General features: G+C 45.0%; 12 protein-coding genes across 12 annotated transcripts; 7 read left to right on the top strand and 5 right to left on the bottom strand. All coding sequences in view use genetic code 12, as the record gives it.

The window, feature by feature from the left end:
* Positions 1-113: 113 nt before the first annotated feature.
* RPL7 (Rpl7p) lies at positions 114-914 on the top strand (the record flags this gene model as incomplete). The annotated part of the gene is made up of 1 exon (XM_029032316.2): positions 114-914. The coding sequence occupies one exon, from the start codon at positions 114-116 to the stop codon at positions 912-914; it is 801 nt and encodes a 266-aa protein (XP_028892631.2).
* A 430-nt stretch (positions 915-1,344) lies between these two features.
* Positions 1,345-2,412, top strand: DCC1 (Dcc1p; the record flags this gene model as incomplete). Its single annotated transcript, XM_029032315.2, has 1 exon — positions 1,345-2,412. One exon carries the CDS (start codon positions 1,345-1,347, stop codon positions 2,410-2,412), a length of 1,068 nt encoding a protein of 355 aa, XP_028892630.2.
* Positions 2,413-2,576: 164 nt separating this feature from the next.
* On the top strand, positions 2,577-3,462 carry CJI96_0000957 (uncharacterized protein; the record flags this gene model as incomplete). Its single annotated transcript, XM_029032314.2, has 2 exons — positions 2,577-2,609; positions 2,659-3,462. 2 exons carry the CDS (start codon positions 2,577-2,579, stop codon positions 3,460-3,462), a joined length of 837 nt encoding a protein of 278 aa, XP_028892629.1.
* A 408-nt stretch (positions 3,463-3,870) lies between these two features.
* SPL1 (cysteine desulfurase) lies at positions 3,871-5,274 on the top strand (the record flags this gene model as incomplete). The annotated part of the gene is made up of 1 exon (XM_029032313.2): positions 3,871-5,274. The coding sequence occupies one exon, from the start codon at positions 3,871-3,873 to the stop codon at positions 5,272-5,274; it is 1,404 nt and encodes a 467-aa protein (XP_028892628.2).
* A 272-nt stretch (positions 5,275-5,546) lies between these two features.
* LEU2 (3-isopropylmalate dehydrogenase) lies at positions 5,547-6,653 on the top strand (the record flags this gene model as incomplete). Its single annotated transcript, XM_029032312.2, has 1 exon — positions 5,547-6,653. One exon carries the CDS (start codon positions 5,547-5,549, stop codon positions 6,651-6,653), a length of 1,107 nt encoding a protein of 368 aa, XP_028892627.1.
* A 91-nt stretch (positions 6,654-6,744) lies between these two features.
* On the bottom strand, positions 6,745-10,689 carry CJI96_0000954 (uncharacterized protein; the record flags this gene model as incomplete). Its single annotated transcript, XM_029032311.2, has 1 exon — positions 6,745-10,689. One exon carries the CDS (start codon positions 10,687-10,689, stop codon positions 6,745-6,747), a length of 3,945 nt encoding a protein of 1,314 aa, XP_028892626.2.
* Positions 10,690-11,661: 972 nt separating this feature from the next.
* On the bottom strand, positions 11,662-12,093 carry CJI96_0000953 (uncharacterized protein; the record flags this gene model as incomplete). The annotated part of the gene is made up of 1 exon (XM_029032310.2): positions 11,662-12,093. One exon carries the CDS (start codon positions 12,091-12,093, stop codon positions 11,662-11,664), a length of 432 nt encoding a protein of 143 aa, XP_028892625.2.
* Positions 12,094-12,209: 116 nt separating this feature from the next.
* Positions 12,210-13,684, bottom strand: GBP2 (single-stranded telomeric DNA-binding/mRNA-binding protein; the record flags this gene model as incomplete). The annotated part of the gene is made up of 2 exons (XM_029032309.2): positions 12,210-13,427; positions 13,649-13,684. 2 exons carry the CDS (start codon positions 13,682-13,684, stop codon positions 12,210-12,212), a joined length of 1,254 nt encoding a protein of 417 aa, XP_028892624.2.
* A 479-nt stretch (positions 13,685-14,163) lies between these two features.
* Positions 14,164-14,952, bottom strand: CJI96_0000951 (uncharacterized protein; the record flags this gene model as incomplete). The annotated part of the gene is made up of 1 exon (XM_029032308.2): positions 14,164-14,952. The coding sequence occupies one exon, from the start codon at positions 14,950-14,952 to the stop codon at positions 14,164-14,166; it is 789 nt and encodes a 262-aa protein (XP_028892623.1).
* Positions 14,953-16,406: 1,454 nt separating this feature from the next.
* On the top strand, positions 16,407-17,399 carry CJI96_0000950 (uncharacterized protein; the record flags this gene model as incomplete). The annotated part of the gene is made up of 1 exon (XM_029032307.2): positions 16,407-17,399. The coding sequence occupies one exon, from the start codon at positions 16,407-16,409 to the stop codon at positions 17,397-17,399; it is 993 nt and encodes a 330-aa protein (XP_028892622.2).
* Positions 17,400-18,743: 1,344 nt separating this feature from the next.
* Positions 18,744-20,423, top strand: PEL1 (CDP-diacylglycerol--glycerol-3-phosphate 3-phosphatidyltransferase; the record flags this gene model as incomplete). Its single annotated transcript, XM_029032306.2, has 1 exon — positions 18,744-20,423. One exon carries the CDS (start codon positions 18,744-18,746, stop codon positions 20,421-20,423), a length of 1,680 nt encoding a protein of 559 aa, XP_028892621.1.
* Positions 20,424-20,449: 26 nt separating this feature from the next.
* On the bottom strand, positions 20,450-20,932 carry CJI96_0000948 (uncharacterized protein; the record flags this gene model as incomplete). Its single annotated transcript, XM_029032305.2, has 1 exon — positions 20,450-20,932. One exon carries the CDS (start codon positions 20,930-20,932, stop codon positions 20,450-20,452), a length of 483 nt encoding a protein of 160 aa, XP_028892620.2.
* Positions 20,933-21,343: the final 411 nt, after the last annotated feature.

Below are 21,343 nucleotides of genomic sequence, written 5' to 3'. Positions count from 1 at the left end.
CAGAATTCTCATCCTCAGATCCCGTCCCCCATTTCGCAGCCACGCATCGCACCTACACAGGCTCATCGCACAGATAATTTTCCAAACCGCTTCATCTCTTCAAAGCACACATAATGGCTATTCTCAATAGTAACCCGGAGGTTCTCCTCAAAAAGAGAAAGGATGCGGACAGGAAGAGAATCCAGAGGCAGGAGAAGCTCAGGCTCGAGAAGGAGAAGCAGAAGAAAAAAGCCCTTGTGCAAAAGGACAAGTTCCTTCGAGCGGAGAAGTTAGCCATGAAGCACAAGGCTGCTTTCATCGAAAGGAAAAGAATGGACAATATCTTGAAGCACGAAAACAGACAAATCAGCCAGAAGAAGGAGACCGACACAAAGCTTCTATTTGTCATCAGAATCCCAAACACAAACAAGCATTTGTCCATTCCTGAAAAGGCCAGAGCGGTGTTCCAGGTGTTGAGATTGACGGAAGAGAACATGGGTGTATTTGTCAAGGCTACTCCTACAATCATGCCTGTGTTGAAGCTCGTGTCGCCTTATATTGTCGTGGGCAAACCCTCTCTTGCTTCTGTGCGTCAGCTCTTCCAAAAGAGAGCCGAGGTTCCCGATTCTGAGAGCGAAACCGGCTTCACAAAGTTGGACAACAACCAGATCGTTGAAGACAAGTTTGGCGATGACCTCGGCTTCATCTGTGTGGAGGACTTGGTGCACGAAATTTACAGCTTGGGCGACAACTTTAAGGAAGTAAATCAGTGGATCGCCCCATTCAAGTTGGTGGCCCCAGTGCAAGGATGGAGCCCTCGTGCTCGTTTGGAGAAGATTCAGTATGAGCGTGACATGAGCAAGCCAGTGACTTTGGCAGGCCACGTGTCTTTGGAGGAAATTGACATCGACAAGCACATCGAGGAGCTCAACTAAGAATTCTGAAGAGCACTGAGGAGACTAGGCTGTATTCGTCTGTTGTAGCCGAAAGGCTAGCAGTGGATGAGGGTGCTACAGGGCGAAGTTTCAAAATGAAGCTATTTCAAGAACCGGAAAGATCGCACAAACTATGCTTTGCAGGCATCTTGACATTTGACTATAGCCATCCATATCGAGGGAAATAGTCTGTGCGATGAAAGGCAGTATTATAGTAAACGGCTGCAAAATGTAAGATAGTTCACATAACTCCAGCATAAATGCTGTACACGATTTATAGTCTTCAACCCCTGTTCAATTTGAAGAAATAGAGCAACGTTTGTATATCGTATGTTTATGTTCTTCCTTCAACAGTATGAGCTTCACCTTTTCTTGTAACCTCTAGTACTCTGTTCTTTACCAAACGCGCATCAACATTCATACCACTGACATGTCTTTCAACGTGTATTGTCAAACGCTGAAGCGAAAGGATTACACGTATAAGCTTGTAGAGCTCCTGGACGATCTTGTGGACTACATAAAGAAAGGCAAAGGAAGCTTGTCCTTCAAGTCGCCAAAATCCATAGACAATCACTTGGTTTTATGTACCGACGATGAGACGTATACGGTCCGCCAGCAAAACCACTCCAACACGACGATCTTGATGAACGACGCTCATGTGAACAAGCTTAAGCAAAAGTTTGAGACTACTGACAGCTCTTTAGTGGGAATTGAGCAGCTCTCCTACACTTACGAACTCACCAAACTGTCTGGATACATCGATACCGCTGGCATAGCAAAGTACCCTGGTGGAGATGTCAAGTCAAGCAAAAATATTGATCAGGTGAAAGCAGACTCTCCTGTGGATGCCGCCCATTTCGAAAAGCAGTGGTACGGGCTCTGTGGCAGCACCATCGACGGATATGCCGTGCTTTTGGAAACAGACTTCATCACTGACGCTCTCTATACGCTAATCTCGATTCTCCTATCACTTTCGAAAGCCAATGAAGAGTATGATTTGCAGCAGGTCGCTTCCAAATGTGAATCCCAGAATACTAAGCTTACGAAAGAAATTGTCGCTACTTTGCTGCATCGCTTTGGGGAGGAGACTTCTCCGAGCAGGTTCAAGCTCAACCAAAATAAATGCGCTTGGTGGTTTGGAGTGGAGACCATGAAGAAAGCGTCACCCTCTCTTCTCACAGAGAAAGAGTTCATGCTCAAGTGGAAGCTGAGTCTACCCCCCTTTTTCAGCGCCTCACTAGACCTATCATTCCTTAGAGGCAACTTCTGTCGTCCACAAAGCGACAAGATCCGCTACCTTAATCCAGAAATGCTTTCAAAAGACCTCCACGCGAGAATCAAGGAGTTGTTCCAAATGGTGAAGGAATGGGACTACGAAGAGTTTCTCTCATTTATTGACAGTTTCATCCCTGCAACAAAGAAAAAGGATTCTGTCATTGTAAAGTTTGCAAGGAAAAAAAGGGTTGGCAAAAATAAGTTCGTCGTGTGTCCCAGGTAATCAAGTCAATAGTTGACTAGTCCTGACTCGCTACATTATCTCCGGGTGCATTTTTGGTGCATGAGTCGCAACGTGAAAAAACTCGCTTTACTCAGACGCCAAACCTACTTCCTCAAGAACTCTCCGAGGTTTTTGACCCACGCCCACAGCTCGAGACCAAATTCATGGACAATACGTCGTTTTTGATCTCATTGATCGTATGTCACAATTGAAAACCACAAATATACAATGGCTAACTAACAATAGAGCGGTGGATGTGCTGGTACTAGTACCGATCTCGCATTCTTTCCCATAGACACCTTAAAGACCAGACTACAGGCCAAGGGTGGGTTTTTCGCTAATGGCGGTTGGCATGGTATTTACAAAGGATTGGGATCTGCTGTGGTGGCTTCGGCTCCGTCTGCTTCCTTGTTCTTCGTTACCTACGACACATTGAAGACAACAACTAAAGATAAGCTCCCGCAAACAGCCAGCCACATGCTAGCTGCTTCTGCTGGAGAGATTGCTGCGTGCCTTGTGCGTGTTCCTGCTGAGATTGTGAAGCAGAGAACTCAAGCAGGACACATTGGGGTGGGGAACAAGGCGACCCTGTGGGCAAACCTCAAATACTTGCTCTTGAACAAGCTGGGAGAAGGAACTCTTCGAGGGCTTTATAGAGGTTGGAATTCTACCATACTAAGAGAAATTCCGTTCACGATGATCCAATTCCCCTTGTACGAGAAGCTAAAGCAGCTCTGGACCAGTTACGACAAGAAGTCGATATCGCTATTAAAGGGAGCCCTCTGTGGCTCTGTTGCCGGTGGCATAGCAGCAGCCGCTACGACTCCCCTCGATGTGATCAAAACTAGAATCATGTTACATAAGGAGCGTGTTGGTGTGGTGGCTCTAGTGAGGCAAATGGCCCATGAAGAAGGTCTTGGGGTTTTCCTCAGTGGAGTGGGCCCTAGGACAGCGTGGATTAGTGCTGGAGGAGCCATATTTTTAGGCTGCTACGAGTTGGCTCATTCCGTGCTAGAAGGGTACGTGAAGAGATCCGGAACGTTGCAATGATAGAGCCTTTTACTAAGATACGGAATATTGGCTGCGAAATTTGTATGCATGGGAGCATCCGTGAGTGGCAATGGACAATAAGATATTTGAAAAGTGTTTTATGGCGAGAATTTATTCTTCATTTCACTCGTTGGTGGAGGATATTTGTTTTCCCAAGCTAGCCAAATTGCTACATACTTCTTCCTTAGCCTTTGCCAGCTTCTGTTCCATAATCTATCAGGTGTGCATCGCACGACGTACGGACTGAATCTCGGCATACAAAAAAAAAGGACTCTCACTTCTTACTAATTAGTATAACGGAACAAAAAAAGAGCATTAAAAAAAGCACCGTGGGTCACTCTTCATCAGCTCAGTTCTACTCATCTTTATATTACTTCTTTTTTTTACTCATCAACAGCACATCACAATATGTTGTCGAATATAAGACGTTCAAGGCTTGCCTTGAAGGCCGTCAGGTCTCTCTCCACAAGCGTCCCAGCTCGCTCCACAGCTCGTTCGTTAGCCACAGCGGTTCCGACTCCTCCAGAAGTGGCGGTTGCTCCTGAAGGTTCTCTGATATCGTTGAAGCTGGCAACGAGAGATGATTCCAAATTCGGTACAAGACCCATTTATTTGGACGTGCAAGCTACGACTCCAACGGATCCTCGTGTGTTGGACAAGATGTTACAGTTTTACACGGGTTTATACGGAAATCCTCATTCTTCTACCCACGCTTACGGATGGGAGACTGAGAAGGAGGTGGAAAAAGCCCGTAGCCATGTTGCTGAGTTGATAAACGCTGATCCAAAGGAAATCATATTCACGTCTGGTGCGACCGAGTCGAACAACATGTGCATCAAAGGTGTGCCTAGATTCTACAAGAAGACAAAGAAACACATCATCACAACACAGACAGAGCACAAGTGTGTTTTGGACTCAGCAAGACATATGCAAGACGAGGGTTTCGAAGTGACCTATTTGCCAGTTAACAACGAAGGGTTAATCAACTTGGAGGATTTGAAGAAGGCTATCAGAAAGGACACTGCCCTTGTGTCCGTGATGGCTGTTAATAACGAAATCGGTGTGATCCAGCCGCTTAAGGAAATTGGTAAAATTTGCAGAGAGAACAAGGTGTTTTTCCATACCGATGCAGTCCAGGCGTACGGAAAGATTCCAATTGATGTCAACGAGATGAACATCGACATGTTGTCCATTTCTTCTCATAAGATTTACGGGCCCAAGGGCATTGGCGCGTGCTACGTGAGAAGACGTCCAAGAGTGAGATTGGATCCGATCATCACTGGTGGTGGTCAGGAGAGAGGATTGAGATCAGGTACATTGGCGCCACCTTTGGTGTGTGGTTTCGGTGAGGCTGCCAGACTTATGAAAAAGGATATGGCTTACGACCAGGCCTACATCAAGAGACTCTCGGAGAAGTTGAAGAAGGGCTTGTTGTCCATCCCAGAGACCCAATTCAACGGAGTCTTGTCTGACCCAAGCAAGCAGTATGCTGGCTGTGTGAATGTTTCTTTTGCATACATTGAAGGTGAGTCATTGCTCATGGCTTTGAAAGACATTGCTCTTTCGTCAGGTTCTGCTTGTACATCTGCATCTTTGGAACCCTCATACGTGTTGCATGCTTTGGGTGCTGACGATGCCTTGGCCCACTCTTCCATCAGATTTGGTATTGGCCGTTTCACCACTGAGGCAGAAATTGACTACGTTGTGCGTGCCATCAACGAAAGAGTTGACTTCTTGAGAAAGATGTCTCCATTGTGGGAGATGGTGCAAGAAGGTATTGACTTGAACACCATTGAGTGGAGTGGCCATTAAAGCCACTGACGCTATAAATCCAGCGATATACACGTTCTACATGGGTATGATGAGACGAAAGACACAAGGGCCCCAGGCCTGTTGACAGCGGAGTTTTATGTTTTGATTTGTCTATAGTGATGATTGCACAGCTTTCACGTTCAGAAGTATGTTATAGTAGTTAGTCGCGACCCCCGGTGCCGGCGCCGTTTCCGGCCGTTGATTCTCGCACCTATATATGAAGTGATATCCACGGCGGACACATATCACCAACTTTACTACCCTATTTTCAAATGGTTCAGAAAAATATTGTTCTTCTTCCTGGTGACCACGTGGGCACCGAGGTTGTAAACGAGGCCGTCAAGGTTTTGAAAGCCATTGAGGAAGCAACGTCTCAAGATATCAAATTCAATTTTTCAACCCATCTAATTGGTGGTGCAGCCATTGACAAGACCGGAGTGCCTTTGCCCGATGAAGCCCTCGAGGCTGCCAAAAAGTCAGACGCTGTCTTGTTGGGAGCCGTTGGTGGCCCCAAATGGGGTACTGGTGCCGTTAGACCAGAGCAGGGTCTTCTCAAGATCAGAAAGGAATTGGGCCTTTATGCGAACTTGAGACCTTGCAACTTTGCATCTGACTCGCTTTTGGACCTTTCTCCATTGAAGGCCAGTGTTGTCAAAGGAACCAATTTCACCGTGGTGCGTGAATTGGTCGGTGGTATCTACTTTGGTGAGAGACAAGAACAGGAAGAGTCTGCCGACGGTCAGAGCGCTTGGGACACCGAGAAGTACAGTGTCTCTGAAGTTGAAAGAATCACCAGAATGGCTGCCTTCATGGCTTTGCAGCACAACCCTCCTTTGCCCATCTGGTCCTTAGACAAGGCCAACGTGCTTGCCTCATCTAGATTGTGGAGAAAGACGGTCGACAAGGTGATGAGCGAGGAGTTCCCTCAATTGACCATCAACCACCAGCTCATTGACTCTGCTGCCATGATTTTGGTGCAGAGCCCAACTAAATTGAACGGTGTTGTGATCACGTCAAACATGTTTGGTGATATTATTTCCGACGAGGCTTCCGTGATCCCTGGCTCCTTGGGTCTTTTACCTTCTGCATCTTTGGCTTCATTACCAGATACAAATAAGGCGTTTGGTTTGTACGAACCATGCCACGGTTCGGCTCCGGACTTACCAGAAAACAAGGTCAACCCTGTCGCCACGATTTTGTCGGCCGCTATGATGTTGCGCTTGTCATTAGACTGCCTCAGAGAGGCAGAGGCCTTGGAGAAGGCTGTTCGTAACGTTTTGGACTCTGGTATTCGAACCGCAGATTTGAAGGGCTCAAGTTCCACTCAGGAAGTGGGCGATGCCATTGCTGCTGAGGTAAAGAAGCTTTTGCAGAAATAAGCAGCTTTGTGGATCTTTTCCTTGGAGGCTACATAAAATATTTATAAAACATCCAGTGTCTATTAGGTCATTAACGTATATTAGTAGTCGATTAGATCTTGACGGTGCCATTAAGAATATCCGAAAGATAGGCGACCGAATCGAACTTTATTTGAAATCCGTTGTCGTCATCTGCCTTCTCAAACTCCCTTGCAACATTCATAAGTGTCTTCTCACTTGAAGACAGGGTTAAGGTGTGGCCAACATCTACTTCCTCGGGAAAAAGCTCACTTTTTAATGCACTCATGTACTCTTCTGGCGAGAAGTACTCTTCTGATGAGACGGTAAGCGAATGCATGTCAGAGGTGGACTTGTTCTCTGGCTCCTCCTTTTCTTCCACGACCAAGGTGTCTACAGTAAACGGCAAAGACCTCTGGTCCCACAGATCCTCAAGATGGAAACCCTCATCCAACTTTCTTCCAAACTCACTCATGTATTGGAATGAGCTAAGGGACTCTTGAGACTCTTCTGTAGGAAGAACGTTATGAGCTGGTGGTTGAGGTGGCTGAAGTTTGACTGTGTCTTGACTTAAATTCTCGTCGATGCCATCATTATCAGTGCTTGAAATGGTACCATCACTGGTGTTGTAGCGTATTTTCTGTGGAGTCATTCTCAACGGAGATCCGGCATTGCCAACGTCAATCACATCCAATGTGTCCATATTGGCTTCCTCCTTCATGGCTCGTACTTCTCTTGCCAAATTGGAAGAATCCTCCCTTGTGATAGTTATCCAGTTTGCCTCCCCGTCACTGTAAAAATCGACGGTAGGTAGTTCCTCATATTTTTTGTACTTTGCGTACGTTTCTGGAGATATTCCAGCTGCATTGATCTGTTCCAATGCATTCGCAATGTCTTGACTCAGGAAAACTCTCTTCTTTGGTTTCGATGGAATTCCGCTCTCAGAAAACAACTTCTTCCCTTGAGTGACTCTATACTGTGGGGACTGAGGAGCAGCTTCCTTGCTTTCCAAAACACGGTCAACCACTGTATCGAGCATAACATCATTCTTTTCGATGTCAGACAGATTAATGTCTGTGATAGTTGTATTAGGCAATTGGTCGTCCGGAATTTGACCTTCTTCATGTACAGTAGAAACAACACGCTTTACCGGCAAGGTCGCTGGCTTGCTATGGGACCCATCTGTGATTGCATTCTCCACAGCAGGGCCGGGAGGGAATTGGAAGTTGGATTGCACCTGTAAGGAAGTATTGGTATAATGAGACGAGCTTCCAGTGTTGGTCGAGAGGCTCCTATGCTGAGGCTCACGTTCAGAGACAGGCGCTGACGATATAGAACTTTCTCGTAAAGTAGGAACAGGCTTGTAGATACTTTCGTACACCTGCTTCTTTCCACATGGGTTTTCCGTTCCGGGAACTTTCTTCTCACTCTCTTTGACACGAATATCAGCAGGAACACTTTTCCGTGGTGTTTTCCTCTTCTTCTTTCCCAATTTATGAAATAAGCTGAGCAAGAAAAGTTTTGGCATACAAGTACTGGCTGCCTCAACGCTCAAATTCTCAGAATCCGCATTTGGTTCGCCGTAGTTTTTCAAGGGCTTCGACCTTTCTGCGCTGATATTCCTAGACCTTCCGGACACATTTCGTTCTTGTTCACCTGCGGTGAGACTCTCACTAGTAATTTTATTCATTTCTTGCCCTGAAGGCATATCCTTCGCCACTTTCAGGATAGCTTTACCCAGGGTCTCCTTAGCGTAGCTATCGGCGAAATAAGCAAGTGATTTCTCGTAACCTTGGATGACCACATTTGAAAAATGGGACGAATGGTAAAATGCATCAATAGCTTGCGAAAGCATCTCTCTTACTGATTCCCGAAGATCTGCTATTCCGACGATTTCTTCAACTTTATACTTCCCTGAACGATCATGGCCGGAAATATGCACTGTGTGATGGTTCAAGAAAGAGGCATTAAGAACTAGGTAGACGTGTGGATGATCATTGAATAACCGCTCAATTTCATCATGATTAAGGTTGAGAAGAATCACAATTGGAGCTGTTGAGGCTTCAGATTTGTAAGCATGTCTTTCGTGGGCACAATATAATCGCAGAATTCCGCCTTCCTGATCACTGAAAAGATGAAAGGAGGTTGTCTTTTGGAGGACTTTGGCTTTCTGGAGACTAGAAGTAATTGAATGCTCTGCGCAATCCACCACCTTGAAAGTCTGAACCAGATTCTGTGGACTTCCATTGCGATCTCTAAACTCAGACTCCCCAAACGCCATGAACGAAAGGAAAGTCTCGTCTTGAAACTGATAACCCTGAGCAATGACGTCCGTGACAGGACACCAGAATTTGACCTTTAGTTGAGGAAATTGAGAGAGCTTCGGCAATGGCTTCTCGTTGATAAGGGAATTCATCAAAACTGATGGAACCAGCAAGGAAGAATCTGTTTCATTCAGAAACAGATCAAGAAATAGAAGACTGTCGGAGAAGATGATAAGTATTTGTGAACTGGCAGGTGTCGAAATCACCTCTTTCATTTCATGGACGCCTATGACTTTTCGATTTATCCAGCCATATTGAAGCTCATTTGGCCATTCTGTGGCAATCTCAGTGAGTAGTTTGCCGGATGGTGTGAAGACACGATTTTTAGTTGAAGGCTCTTGCTCCTGTTCATTATACCCGAAACTATCAATTATTTCGACACATGTGTTAAAGGCCTTATCGAGAATTGGAGCCTCACTATTATTAGCTTGCTCAATGTCTTTGTACCTAGCCTTCTCCATTTCGATCAGGGAGTGAAGACGTTTGAGGATGAGCTTTAATCTTGGTAATTCCAAAATGGATCCTGAGACGATTGCCTCGATAGATCTTGCAGAAAATTTTCTCCGATTTATTTCAGGTGACGACATGAGCTTGGACTCCTTCTCCAAAAATTTTGATAAGCGGGAATGGAAATTGCGTAGATTAGCTTCGTGCCTAATGAATGCTTTGTAGAAGTAAGGAAGAATGTTCTCAAACACATGAAATACTTCAACATATCCATACTTTCTTGCACGGGTCAAAGAGTCATGGAGGATGCAGTTAATTCGACAAATCTCATCGATGGTTGGTGGAAATATGAGGTTGACTTTCTGAATGCCCAAGGAAGATTTCGATGAAAGCACTTTAGCTCTGAGAGGATTGATGAGGTCCTGTAAAATGGCTATTAAGTCCATAGCATAATTAGCTTGAACATCAAAGAGCTCGTCTAGAACCTTATTCACTTGAACATTGTTTTGGAGAACTGTAGGAACGGGATGCTGGGGAATAACATAGTGGTAGTCCATGGCCTGAGGGGAGTATTCGAGTAAGGGATCAAAAAGTTGGTCCATTTGTTTTCCCAAGGCAAATACAAGCTTGTTGTTCTCTTCAATTGTATTCTCGCCGTTCAAAGGCGTTTTCGAGTCATAGACCACATCTACAAGCATTGAGGACACCCAGTGATCCTGAAGAAGGCCCAACTGTAACAATTTCTCGCCCAATTCCACAGGGACCTTCCCTGTCAATACATCCATAGAGCTTGCCAAGGCACCTGCGTTTGTCTCGTCCCAACGGGAATGGAAGCTCTCGCTATTATTATGAAGTTGATTATGATTTTTCAAATTGGCTATGGCAAGAGCTCTTCTGACATTGGAATCTTTGTGTTTCTCATCCAAGTTCTCGCAAGCTGGCCAGAAGCGCAGCCTGACATCAAGCAAGAGGTTTTCATAGACGTTGCAGCCATATTTAGTAATTGAAACAGCACTCAATTTCGAAGTAACCTCGTTCTTGTACACGACAGTTACAACATGACCGAAAAGCTCATGGTCGTAACCAGCGAAAAACGCCGCTTGTGGGAAGATTGCTTGCCAGTACAGCACTGGTCTTGAAACTGATTTTGCATCAACATTGTCGAACTGTCCCAGTAAAGGTCGTAGCTTAATTAGTTCGTTATTATTATGCTTTGCAAAAAACTCCCTGTCGTGTTCGCCCGAGGCATACCTCTTGTAAATGTCCATATTCTAAAAAAGAGTCCAACTTGGTTTGTCAGATGGAGTTGTAGTTAGAGTACATGTACATACATTTGATGATATTGATACGATTTCCACATTAGGCGATAATGTAAACAATGATTGTCAATCACGTAGAGGCGTTTCTTTGTGACGAACGAAAGAGAAAGATTTTGTGTCATGCATTGAAAAGGTAGAAAACCCTATGAAGTCGTAGGAAATATATTTGTTTTTTTTTCTATGTATATGATGTTTCCATTTCGGAAGTGCATTATATATGATTATTCCTCGCTAATGCGACAGGTCTAAAGTACGCTACTCGGAGGAAGGCGATGTAGCACAATTAGGAAAATCGAAGAGTCTTTTGAAATGAAATATAAGTCGGTGCTAGATGGATGAGGAAAGTGTTCCAGATCGTTTTTTTACCCGCATTTTCTCATTGATTGGGAGTTTTCATTTTTTGTAAAAGCCTTCTAAGGGCATTTGTTGAATTTTGCAACCAATGAAAGAATCCTGGCAGTTAAAAGGGACCACCAGTGAAAAAAGAGAAAATAGAAAAGAATTGCTGGCATTCCAGAGGCGGCGCCCTATTAGGCGCCTGAATAATAGTATCTAGCATATATTTGTGGACTACTTGCGGGCCCAGAATTTTGTTCTGACACCATATACGTTAGCTGGGCCGTGAATTCTCACAATAAACACAGCAGGCTTTGAACGAGACATATTTTCGGTACTTGCGAACTTGCGTTGATTGAGAAGATTCCAATCATAGAACCCTCCGCTCAAATTACTGCTAGCAGAACACCGCACTCAACCCCATCTCACTAGCCCCAGCGGAAACCTGTTATACCATATAGAATTAAACCACTCTCCCGTCGATAACCAGATTTGAAGCATAAATCAAGATCATTCTATCCCTTGACGAGCGTTTTTCGCACTTTTCCACAATCCGAGGCTTCCGACTCATTCGTAGACATGCCATCATAGTCTATCAAAGGTCACGGTGCGCTTATCTGTGGGTAAACCGTCGCTCGCAACGCCATTACGTGAAAGCTCGGCTCTGAAATACCGAAGCCGGGCCTCGTCAAAGGGAAGACTCTCTCTTTGCATGATACGCCGTATTTCGGCTTTGGCATTCTCATCAAGCCCATCCCTCGAGTCGTTGCCGATGTTGCCCGAGATGTCAAAATTGCCACTTGATAGTCCGTTTTCTAGGTCCTGTTCAAACAGAGAGCTCTGTTGCATTCTATTATACCACCGGCGCCTATTTCTGAGTCTCTCTGCAATCTCAGCCAATTCTCGGCGCTTTAGGTAAGCAACACATGCAAGGACGATAACGATGATGAGCCATAAGAAAGGCTTTACAAACGCCCACAAGGCGTAGAAAAAGCTGATAATTGTCTCTAATAGCATGAAGATCAAGTGGTACCAAAAGGGGTTCGGAGTCCAGAGGGCTTAAAGTAACATACAGGGAGTGCGATACAGTATATCTAGTTTTGCTATTTCGTGAAAGTTAATTACTCGGGGCACTATTGGTCGCCCATCTCAGCGTCGGCGAACTTCTCGTCGTTCTCTTCGTCGTTCTCCACATTGGCTGGATACTTAGCGTAGGCAATCAGCAAAGGACGGCCACCGTAATTGTAATTATCCAAGTTCTTGATGGCCAATTCAGCGAGCTCAGGCATCTCAAACTCGACAACAGCGTTTCCAGAGGCCCTGCCACGAGCTTCCAACTGAATCTCAGCGCGAGTGACACGACCAACAGTCTCAAAGAGGTCGAACAAGTCGGCCTTAGTGGTGATGTAGGGCAAGTTTCCGACAAAAATGGTCTTGGAGGGCTCACCGCCGCCAATGACACCTTCAGTGAAGGAAGAGTTTTTCTTGGTCTTGGCCTCCTTCTTTTCCCTGCCAAAGCGAACCTCAATTCTGCGGCCCTCCAACTCAAAGCCGTTGTACTTGTCAATAGCAGCCTGTGCATCAGCGGTACTTCTAAACACAACAGTACCGTAGCCCCGAGATCTACCAGAACGGTCAGTGAGGATGTCAGCACGAACGATGGAACCAATGCTTCTGAACTCATCCTTTAACGTCTGCCAAGAGACACTGTAAGGCAAGTTGCCGACAAACACCTCAGGGTTGGGCTCACGATCATCGTCTTTGGCAGGCGTTGATCTGGACTCGGGTTCACGTCTCTTTTCCTCTGGAGGTGGGTGATCCTGTCTAACAAAAATCTCTCTGTTTTGGTACTCGGTACGATCGAATTGGGCAATAGCCTTCTCAACATCTTCAATGGACGAGAACTCGACGGTAGCCATACCACGAGAGAGGCCACGTCTGGTGACGATGTCAGCACGCACTACATCAAAGTCTTTACTGAAGATCTGTTCAATATCTTTAGCAGTCGATTCAAATGGGATGTTGCCGACGAAAATGGACTTCTCATAGTTGCGCTCCACTTTGCTACGCTGCTCCTCGTCACCTGGAACAGTCAGCGCATCAGCCATGGAGATACGGCCTCTTCTTTCACCTCTGTCGCCTCTGTCACCTCTGTCACCCCTGTCGCGACGGTCACCACGGCCGGTTCTTTCACGACGAGCATTTCTTGCTTTCCAAGCACGCTCAGAGCCTTCTCTGGCTCTTCTAGGGTAGCCACCTCTTCTTTCACTGCCACGAGGAGCCTCATAGTCCTTCCTAGAGTTCCTGCCTGGCGACAGGTCTCTGTCTCTCACAGGGGATCTTGACCTATCCTACTGTATTAGCATCAAAACCTGAAAAAAAAAAAAATAATTGTTGTCCGCATGTTGGGTCCACTTACAGCCAAAGCTCCAACGAAAAGCATCCCAAAGCAAAAGTCACTTAACACCTTTTGTTGCAGTTTGTCACCATTCAGTCGGTTACCACAAGCAGCGTCGACAAACAAACACAACGCGAATGTTATTATTCCATTCGTATCACACTACCAACATACTCTTGAATAGTCGTCAATATCAAACTCCTCCGACATGATTTAGTTGATGAAGAGATGAATGAGGTTTTCCACTTTCATCACTGTTTTTCGTCCATCGCATCGCCGGTCAGTCACGTGCGGGCCCCGTTTCGCCGTGGAGGTTCTTCCTTCGAAACTCGAAAAATAAGGCTTTTGTAGTGCTGTTGAAGATTTTCAAAATTTGTGTGAGACTTGGATATGCCCTTTAGAACTCTTCAACTATCTTAGTGGTGTTGAAAGATTCAAATTTTTAGCATATTGGACGGAATGGTTACTGCGTGGCTGCGAATTGGTCTAAACTCACTATTGAGAACCATGAGGAACGATTTTTCATAACGGGTAACAATTGCACTCAAAAAATTCTAGAGAGAAAATCATAGATGAGAGAATTGCACAGAAATACTCACTTTCTTTCTTAATACATTGTAATTGTTTTAACTCGTTTCTCGAGCGACTTTAAAATGACCTTATCCAATAATGCACATATGCCTCAAGCATCACCTTTGAGGAAATGGAAGAACTAGACGTCTCTCCACTTCAGTAACTTTATTAACTTCCTCTTCCCCGTCGAACTTAAGCTTCACTGTTCCATCCTTCTTCTGGCCCTCGACAACTGCAGGATAGAAGGTGGTAGTCTCTGGATATCTCGCCAACACTTTCGTACCGTGAGGGTACGATATGAGGTTAGGCACCTCCAGCACTGACGGTATAAGTAGGATATCTTTGTAGTTTGCTTTGAAAGTTTGCCCTGGATTGTTGTTCTCATCCGGTTCAGGGTCTCTAATTTCGTATCGTGTTCCGTCACCAAGAATTTTTGTAACTTCACACTGAATCCATTCTTCGAAATGACGGTTTTTAAGTTTGAAAGCAACTTCTGATCCTATTATTATGGGTTCTGAAGGATCGTATTTTGATACCCAAAATTGACGCCCGTATTTCTTGTTGCCTTTCCTGCTGCTCGCTCGTTTGCCATCTCTAGTGACTGACAGCTTGGACGAACGCGTAGTCACTTCCTGTTTCAGCTGAGCCTTTTCTAAATTCGTTATAAGCGTCTGCAAGTTTTGTTGGGCCGTTGAAATGAGCCTTGTGGCGGTTCCTATATTCAACATATGGTCGTTTATCTCCTCTTTTAGGGTCTCTAAATCATTCTCGCCGAGCTTCTTGAGTGAAGTATCTGTATGGTCAGCAAATATGTTGTCGAATGAAAGGGACTCATTGGCATTACAAATATCTTGAAGAGACGATATCACAATGTCCCAGTATCCTTCAGTATCATCCACCGCCATGCTGTATGTAGATCAAATATTTTGATTGAAGGATGCTTTCACCGAAAGAGCTTATTAAGTCAGTCCACTTTTAGCAGTTTAATTGTCTGCAGTGTATTATTGATAGCCTTCGACTAAAAGTGTTGATAATGTACTAGACCTTAGTGTTACACTTCCGCGCATTGACGTTCACTCCCTACAGAAACTACTACTCAGTTGTCGATACCCCTTCACATATCAACGCGAGATAGCAGCTCGCAAGTTTGACTTTTGCATCATCTCCTTGAAACTAGCAATTGTATGGAAAACATTCAAATTAATCATTGGGTGATCAGCCACAATGATATCAGAAACCTTATATATTGCGGGCCACTTCATCCAAATACTCTCCTATGGTTTGATAGCTGAAAGGGTTTCTAGAAAAGGTTCAGTGCTTGGTCTTTCTTGTGACTTTGTGGCCTACTCCTTTCTTTGGCTCACTGCCTCTTGTATCTACGGGGCGTCTTATTTAATATCATCCAAATTGGCTGCTCAGTACAGCAAGAGATACCCTTTGTACACATCATACTACACTTCTCCTATTGTTGTTCTTTTGGACCTGGTTGGCTCAATTGTGACCTTTTACTTGGCATGGCAGACCTTTAAAAAGTTCAAAGGTTCTCGTCGACATCACGAGGCATTGAGTCTCCCCTTCTACTTCTTTCTGAGCTTACTTGGCTGCGGACTTTTGGTACTCGTTTGGTACTACCTCCATGGCTGGGCTACACTTAATGAGCTTGATATTGCAAATTACTTCTACGTCATATCCTACTTTGGTGCCATATTTCGTCTAATACCTCAATGTTCCACCAATTGGTACTTCCTGCGATTCCATGTTCTTCATAGACATTACTTGCTCGTGCAAACCTTGTCAACATTCTTCCTTACCGCATCCTTGCTCCACTACAAAGTCAATAATCAGGAGTGGTATGAATTGCCTACCAATATTCTCTCTTCAGAAACGCTTCTTGTCACCTGGGTCTGTCTAGCAATACTTCTATACCAGCTGCAAATCTACAAGGGAGGGAAGAAAATATTACCACAATAGGAACAGTCTATACTTCTTTGACCCCTTCATTGAATTCTTGTCCAAATGATGATCGATTGGCACTTCCATCGTGTCAATTTAACTGTCACCTGCATAACATAGAAACTGAAGCAGCACTAAATTTTTGCAGGACTACTCGGCATCGATGAAGCAAATAAGAAATTTTGCAACCAGTGCAATTCGTCATGCAAAAAAGCTGGCTCTGGCAGCTAAGCAAAGCCAGCTTGGGAGAGTGAGTAATAACCTCTCGCTGGGCGTGGTAGGGCTTGCAAACGTTGGAAAATCTACGTTCTTTCAAGCCATTACCAGATCAAGCTTAGGGAAGCCTGCCAACTATCCATACGCAACCATCGACCCATGCATGTCACAAGTGGTTGTTCAAAGCCCAATGCTAGATCATCTTCAGCAGTTATATGGATCAGCGAAGAAGGTGCCCACATCCATGACTATTTACGATATCGCAGGTCTCACAAGAAACGCCGCGCTGGGTGAAGGACTAGGTAACAAATTTTTGTCCGACATTAGGCAAGTGGATGGTGTATTTCATGTGGTGAGGGGCTTCAGAGACGATGACATCACACACGTCGAGACCAATGTGGATGCAGTGAGGGACTTAACCATAGTCACGGATGAGCTTATCCTTAAGGACTTGGACTACATCGAAACTGCTTTGGAGCAAGCTCAGAAGACGTTGAGGAAGCCACAGGTGGATCGCAAACGTATTCAATTCGAAATTGACACTCTTAGTAAGCTCCTGGATCATTTGTACCTGGGTATGAAGGTTACTACTGGGGAGTGGACCAGTGAGGAGATTGAGGTAATCAATCCGTTGAACCTTCTCACTGCGAAGCCCACAGTGGTGTTGCTTAATGTCAATGAGAAGGATTACCTGAGCAACACTAATGAGTTCAAGGAAGCCGTACAAGCATGGATCGATGAAAATTGTCCACAGGACGAGATGATGTTATTTTCAGCAGCATATGAGACAAAGCTCAATGAGTTGAGGGACGATCCTGAACTGCTAGCAAGCTACATGAGCGAATTTAACAATGCTGGCAGTGCTATGGGTGAAATTGTCGACAAGATGAGGGCAGCGCTCCGACTTGTGTCTTTCTACACTTGTGGGCCCAAGGAGGCTCATCAATGGACTGTCAGAGAGGGCACCACTGCCCCAGAAGCAGCGGGAGCCATTCATACGGATTTGCAGAAGACATTTATCTCTGCACAAGTGTACAAATGGGAGGACTTGGAGAAGCAAGATGCACCCCTAGACGAGGCAAATCTAAAATCGAAAGGAAAGCAATACCGCCAAGGCAAAGCATACATTATAGAGGACGGAGACGTGCTAGTGGTCAAGGCCGCTGGAGGAAAGTCGAGATGAAGCGGGGGGTGAGGGAAATTAATAGGTGCATTTCGAGGAAATAGTGTAAATATAGTTATGGAGGGGTCTAGCGAATTACTCAAAGTAGAAAAAGGGTAGAAAAATAAAAAAAAATCGTAAGTGGGCTACTTTCATTCCTAAAGATTTTCGTCAGCAAGAGCAAGGGCAAGAGAACACGATGTAAAAAGAGAAGGGTAGTCTCCTATCTACAATTATGAAGGGCTTTTTGATTTGCACTTTTTGTTGCTCACTGCTTATCTCTAGCGTGTTTTCGCAACCAGCGGGAAAATTATGCGATATATGGAAAAGATAGGCCACCACCAGCGTTGCCGGACCGCTCCTAAAATTTGACAAAAATACTACCAAAAATTCACGTAGACCTAGTATGTTTGAAACCCAGTCCTGAACAGAAACACTTTGCCTATATTAAGGTAATTCACCTGTTTAGAAGCCGTTCACACCTACAAGCCACGAGTCTCCTGAACAGTCTCATCCAGGTATAGAAGAAGAAGAGGAGCCAAATATTCTTGAATTCTTAACGGCAATAAATCTTCTTACCCGTAAAATTAACTCTTCTACTTCTACTTGATTTTGCTTTGGTTGCACAATCACAGCCCCCTGAATGGTTGCAAATCCCACAGTGTAATGCTCCCTCCAGGCCAGACAGCTGAGCAACAACACCCTTGGCAACTGGCATCACATTCACTAAACAAACAGACAATTGCCGTTCGGTACCGTAATCCGCACGTCATCCCATTTCAACAATGCCTCCAGAACAATGTGCCAGTCACAAGACCGAACTCCAGAAGCAGTAACGAGGTGAGGCAGGAAGAGATGCGAAAGACGAGAGAGAGAGGGAGAGAAAGAGAGAGAGAGAGCAAAATGAGAACGCCTATTGTGAGTGATGCGAGGAGCGGGAACTTCAAAGATCCGAGCATGAAATCCAATGAGATCAATGCACCTTAAGGGGCTATTTCTTTTGGTATAGTCTTTGCTCCCGCCAGTCTCCTCCTGGGTCTCCGCCTTCCCCTCTGACAGAGGCACTGCCAGACATTTTTTTTTTTTCTCTTTCGCACTTCCTTCATACTCTCAACGTCTGCCAGTGTGCTTTTTACTGGTCTCAGCACTGTATTTTTTTTTCTCTTCCTCAGTGTGTGCCCTCCCCACCAACCTATCTCGCATATCTTATCTCAAACTTCCTTTCCGGACCCAAAGCATACACTTTTTTTTTTCTTCCAAGGTTTCAGCGACGCATACATATAGGCGGTTTCCAGTCTCCTATCCAATAAAAAGAATACCAGCGACCCTCTCCGTTATTCCCTCCTTTGTACCTTCGTCCACCTTATGGTGATTAGACTCGCTGCTGCTCACAATCGTATGCTCGGGTCCGTCTACAACTACTTCTTTGGTGCCAGGCAAGCGGCTTCGCCAAAGGCTCGTCTGTACGCCACCAACAATGTGGCGTTTCCTCCAGAGGTTTCGTCGCTGTTCCATCCTCGCTTGACCACCATCTTCCAACAGTTGGATGCCATCGCGCCCAGGTTCACCACCAAAGGCTCCAACATTGAGGTCTTGACGAATCCAACTGACTTCTATGCCAAGTTGAAACAAAAAATCTTGAACGCTCAGTCGAAAGTGTTTCTCAGCTCTTTGTACGTGGGGAAGGGCCAGGTGGAGCTTGTCGAGACGCTTTCAGAGGCGTTGGCGAAAAACGAAGAGTTGAAAGTGTACATCTTGACCGACGCTCTACGCGGCACTCGTGAAGCTCCCAACAACCCGTCCTCTGCATCTTTGCTTGTTACGCTCGTGGAAAAGTACGGCAAACACAGAGTCGACATTAGAATGTACCACACCCCTCACTTGAGTGGTTTCAAGAAGAATTTGGCTCCGAAACGTGTCAACGAGAGCTTCGGCCTCCAGCATATGAAGCTCTATGGTTTTGACAATGAGGTGATGCTTTCTGGGGCCAACTTGTCCCAAGATTACTTCACTGACCGTCAGGACAGATACTATTTGTTCAAGGATGCTGCCATAACTGACTATTATTTCAAAATCCATAAAGCCGTGGCCAGTCTTTCTTATCAGCTCTTGACAACTGCGAAGCCTCATAAACATCAGACTTTCCGTTTGTCGTGGCCAACTTCAAACAAGTCGTGCGAGCCAGATATAAACTTCCACCGCTTTATTTCCGACTCATCTCATTTGCTCGAGCCCTTGTTGAAGCAGCACCAACTCAATGACTTTGAGCAGTATACTGATACGGACGATTTCGACACCATTGTTTACCCTGTTTCTCAATTCACTCCTTTATTTCATGCTCAGAACGACGCTTCAACCGAGAAACCAGCTATTTTGCGTCTTTTGACATTTTTAGATTCATCAAAAATCAAGTGGTGGTTCACAGCGGGGTACTTCAACATGCTTCCGCAAATTCAAGACAAGTTGTGCAACGGTAAAGCAGCAGGCACCGTGATTACAGCATCTGCCAAGGCAAATTCATTCTACAAATCCCCCGGTGTTTCTTATTACATCCCGGAGGCGTATTTATTGATCGCAAAAAAGTTCTTGGAGGAGCTCAAGCGCAGAGAAAAAGACGAACTCATCAAATTATATGAATGGCAAAATGGTGTCGTAAACACTCCTGGTGGCTGGTCATATCATGCCAAGGGATTGTGGATTACAGTTCCAGAAGAAGATGAACCTTGCATCACCGTCATCGGATCTTCCAACTTCACCAAACGTGCATATTCGTTAGATTTAGAGACAAATGCAATTGTCATCACCAAGGATGAAGACTTGAAGCATCGTATGCGGTCAGAAATTGATAATTTAATGTTGCACGCTCATCGCTTGCAGCTCGAAGACTTTAAACCCAAGTTGAAACAACCTACGGAAAAACAAGAAGAGAAGCTCGATGCTCAAGGAAACCCCATTACACCTCTTGAGGTGTATGAGGTTGGCGAGGACCGTAAGATTAGTTACGGTGTTCACTTGGCATTGAAATTCTTTGGAGGGAAACTCTGACGCAATTTCTGAAAGCAAGCTATTCATTATACCGGATATACGAGTCGTAACTGCACTGGATGGGCTAAGAAGCAACTGTCGTCAATGGTCAAAAACTCAACATATTTGTCGGTCGGATATGCATTGCATGAGAAGAAGGTCGTATTACCGTTGTGGGCTAAGTAACCATCCTGCTTGTGAAAACCGTCGAACGAAACCGTGTCATTAAAGAGAAGAGTCTGCTTGTTCTCCCCCCATGAGTTCCATGTCTGAACCGACACGAAATCATCGTTCTTGGAGCTTCTTAATTTTTCGTCGTCATCGAAATAGAAAACTTGGGGACCCAGTACTGGCCCGTCGAGATCTTCGTAGTCCAGATGCGACACCAATATAGGATAACGAGAATAGTTTCTCACGACGAAGATATCGTCATTTCCCGGATCAATGACATGGAGCGCAAAATATTTTGGATCAATTGTTGCCGAGGTAAGGAAAGCAAAGAGGAAGAGTGCGACGAAGTATCTGATCATGTTGTTTTACCACGCGAGTTGTTGAGGAGCAAAAGCATTCATTTTATATACTTCGTCAAACTACTATATATAGAATCATTGACCAGTCATCAACGGGTCACGTAGGAGCCGAAGTATCTCCGTAGGCAAAATCCGCAACCGGCCAAGGGTGACCGTGTGTCTCTACCTGAAGTATTTTGAGATGACTAGTATATTTAGATCAGTATGCATAACACGGTGGCTTTTGCAGCCGTTCCCCTGAAGGTCGCGCCTCCTCGATCTATTGATGAATGTAGTTCAATGAGAGCATTTCAAATGACTCGTTCTATTCTTGGTATAACTCCTGGGACCCGAGGCTTTTGTTTTTGTTTATTTCAAAGTTGAGTGCTACACAGCAATGACTTTGCTCCGACAGCTCTCATACCCCAAACC

The sequence above is a fragment of the Candidozyma auris genome, chromosome 1 (assembly GCF_003013715.1).
Source record: "Candidozyma auris chromosome 1, complete sequence".
NCBI classification, from domain to species: Eukaryota; Fungi; Ascomycota; class Pichiomycetes; order Serinales; family Metschnikowiaceae; genus Candidozyma; species Candidozyma auris.
Note: the sequence above shows the minus strand (reverse complement) of the source record. Positions and strands in the feature narration are given on the sequence as shown.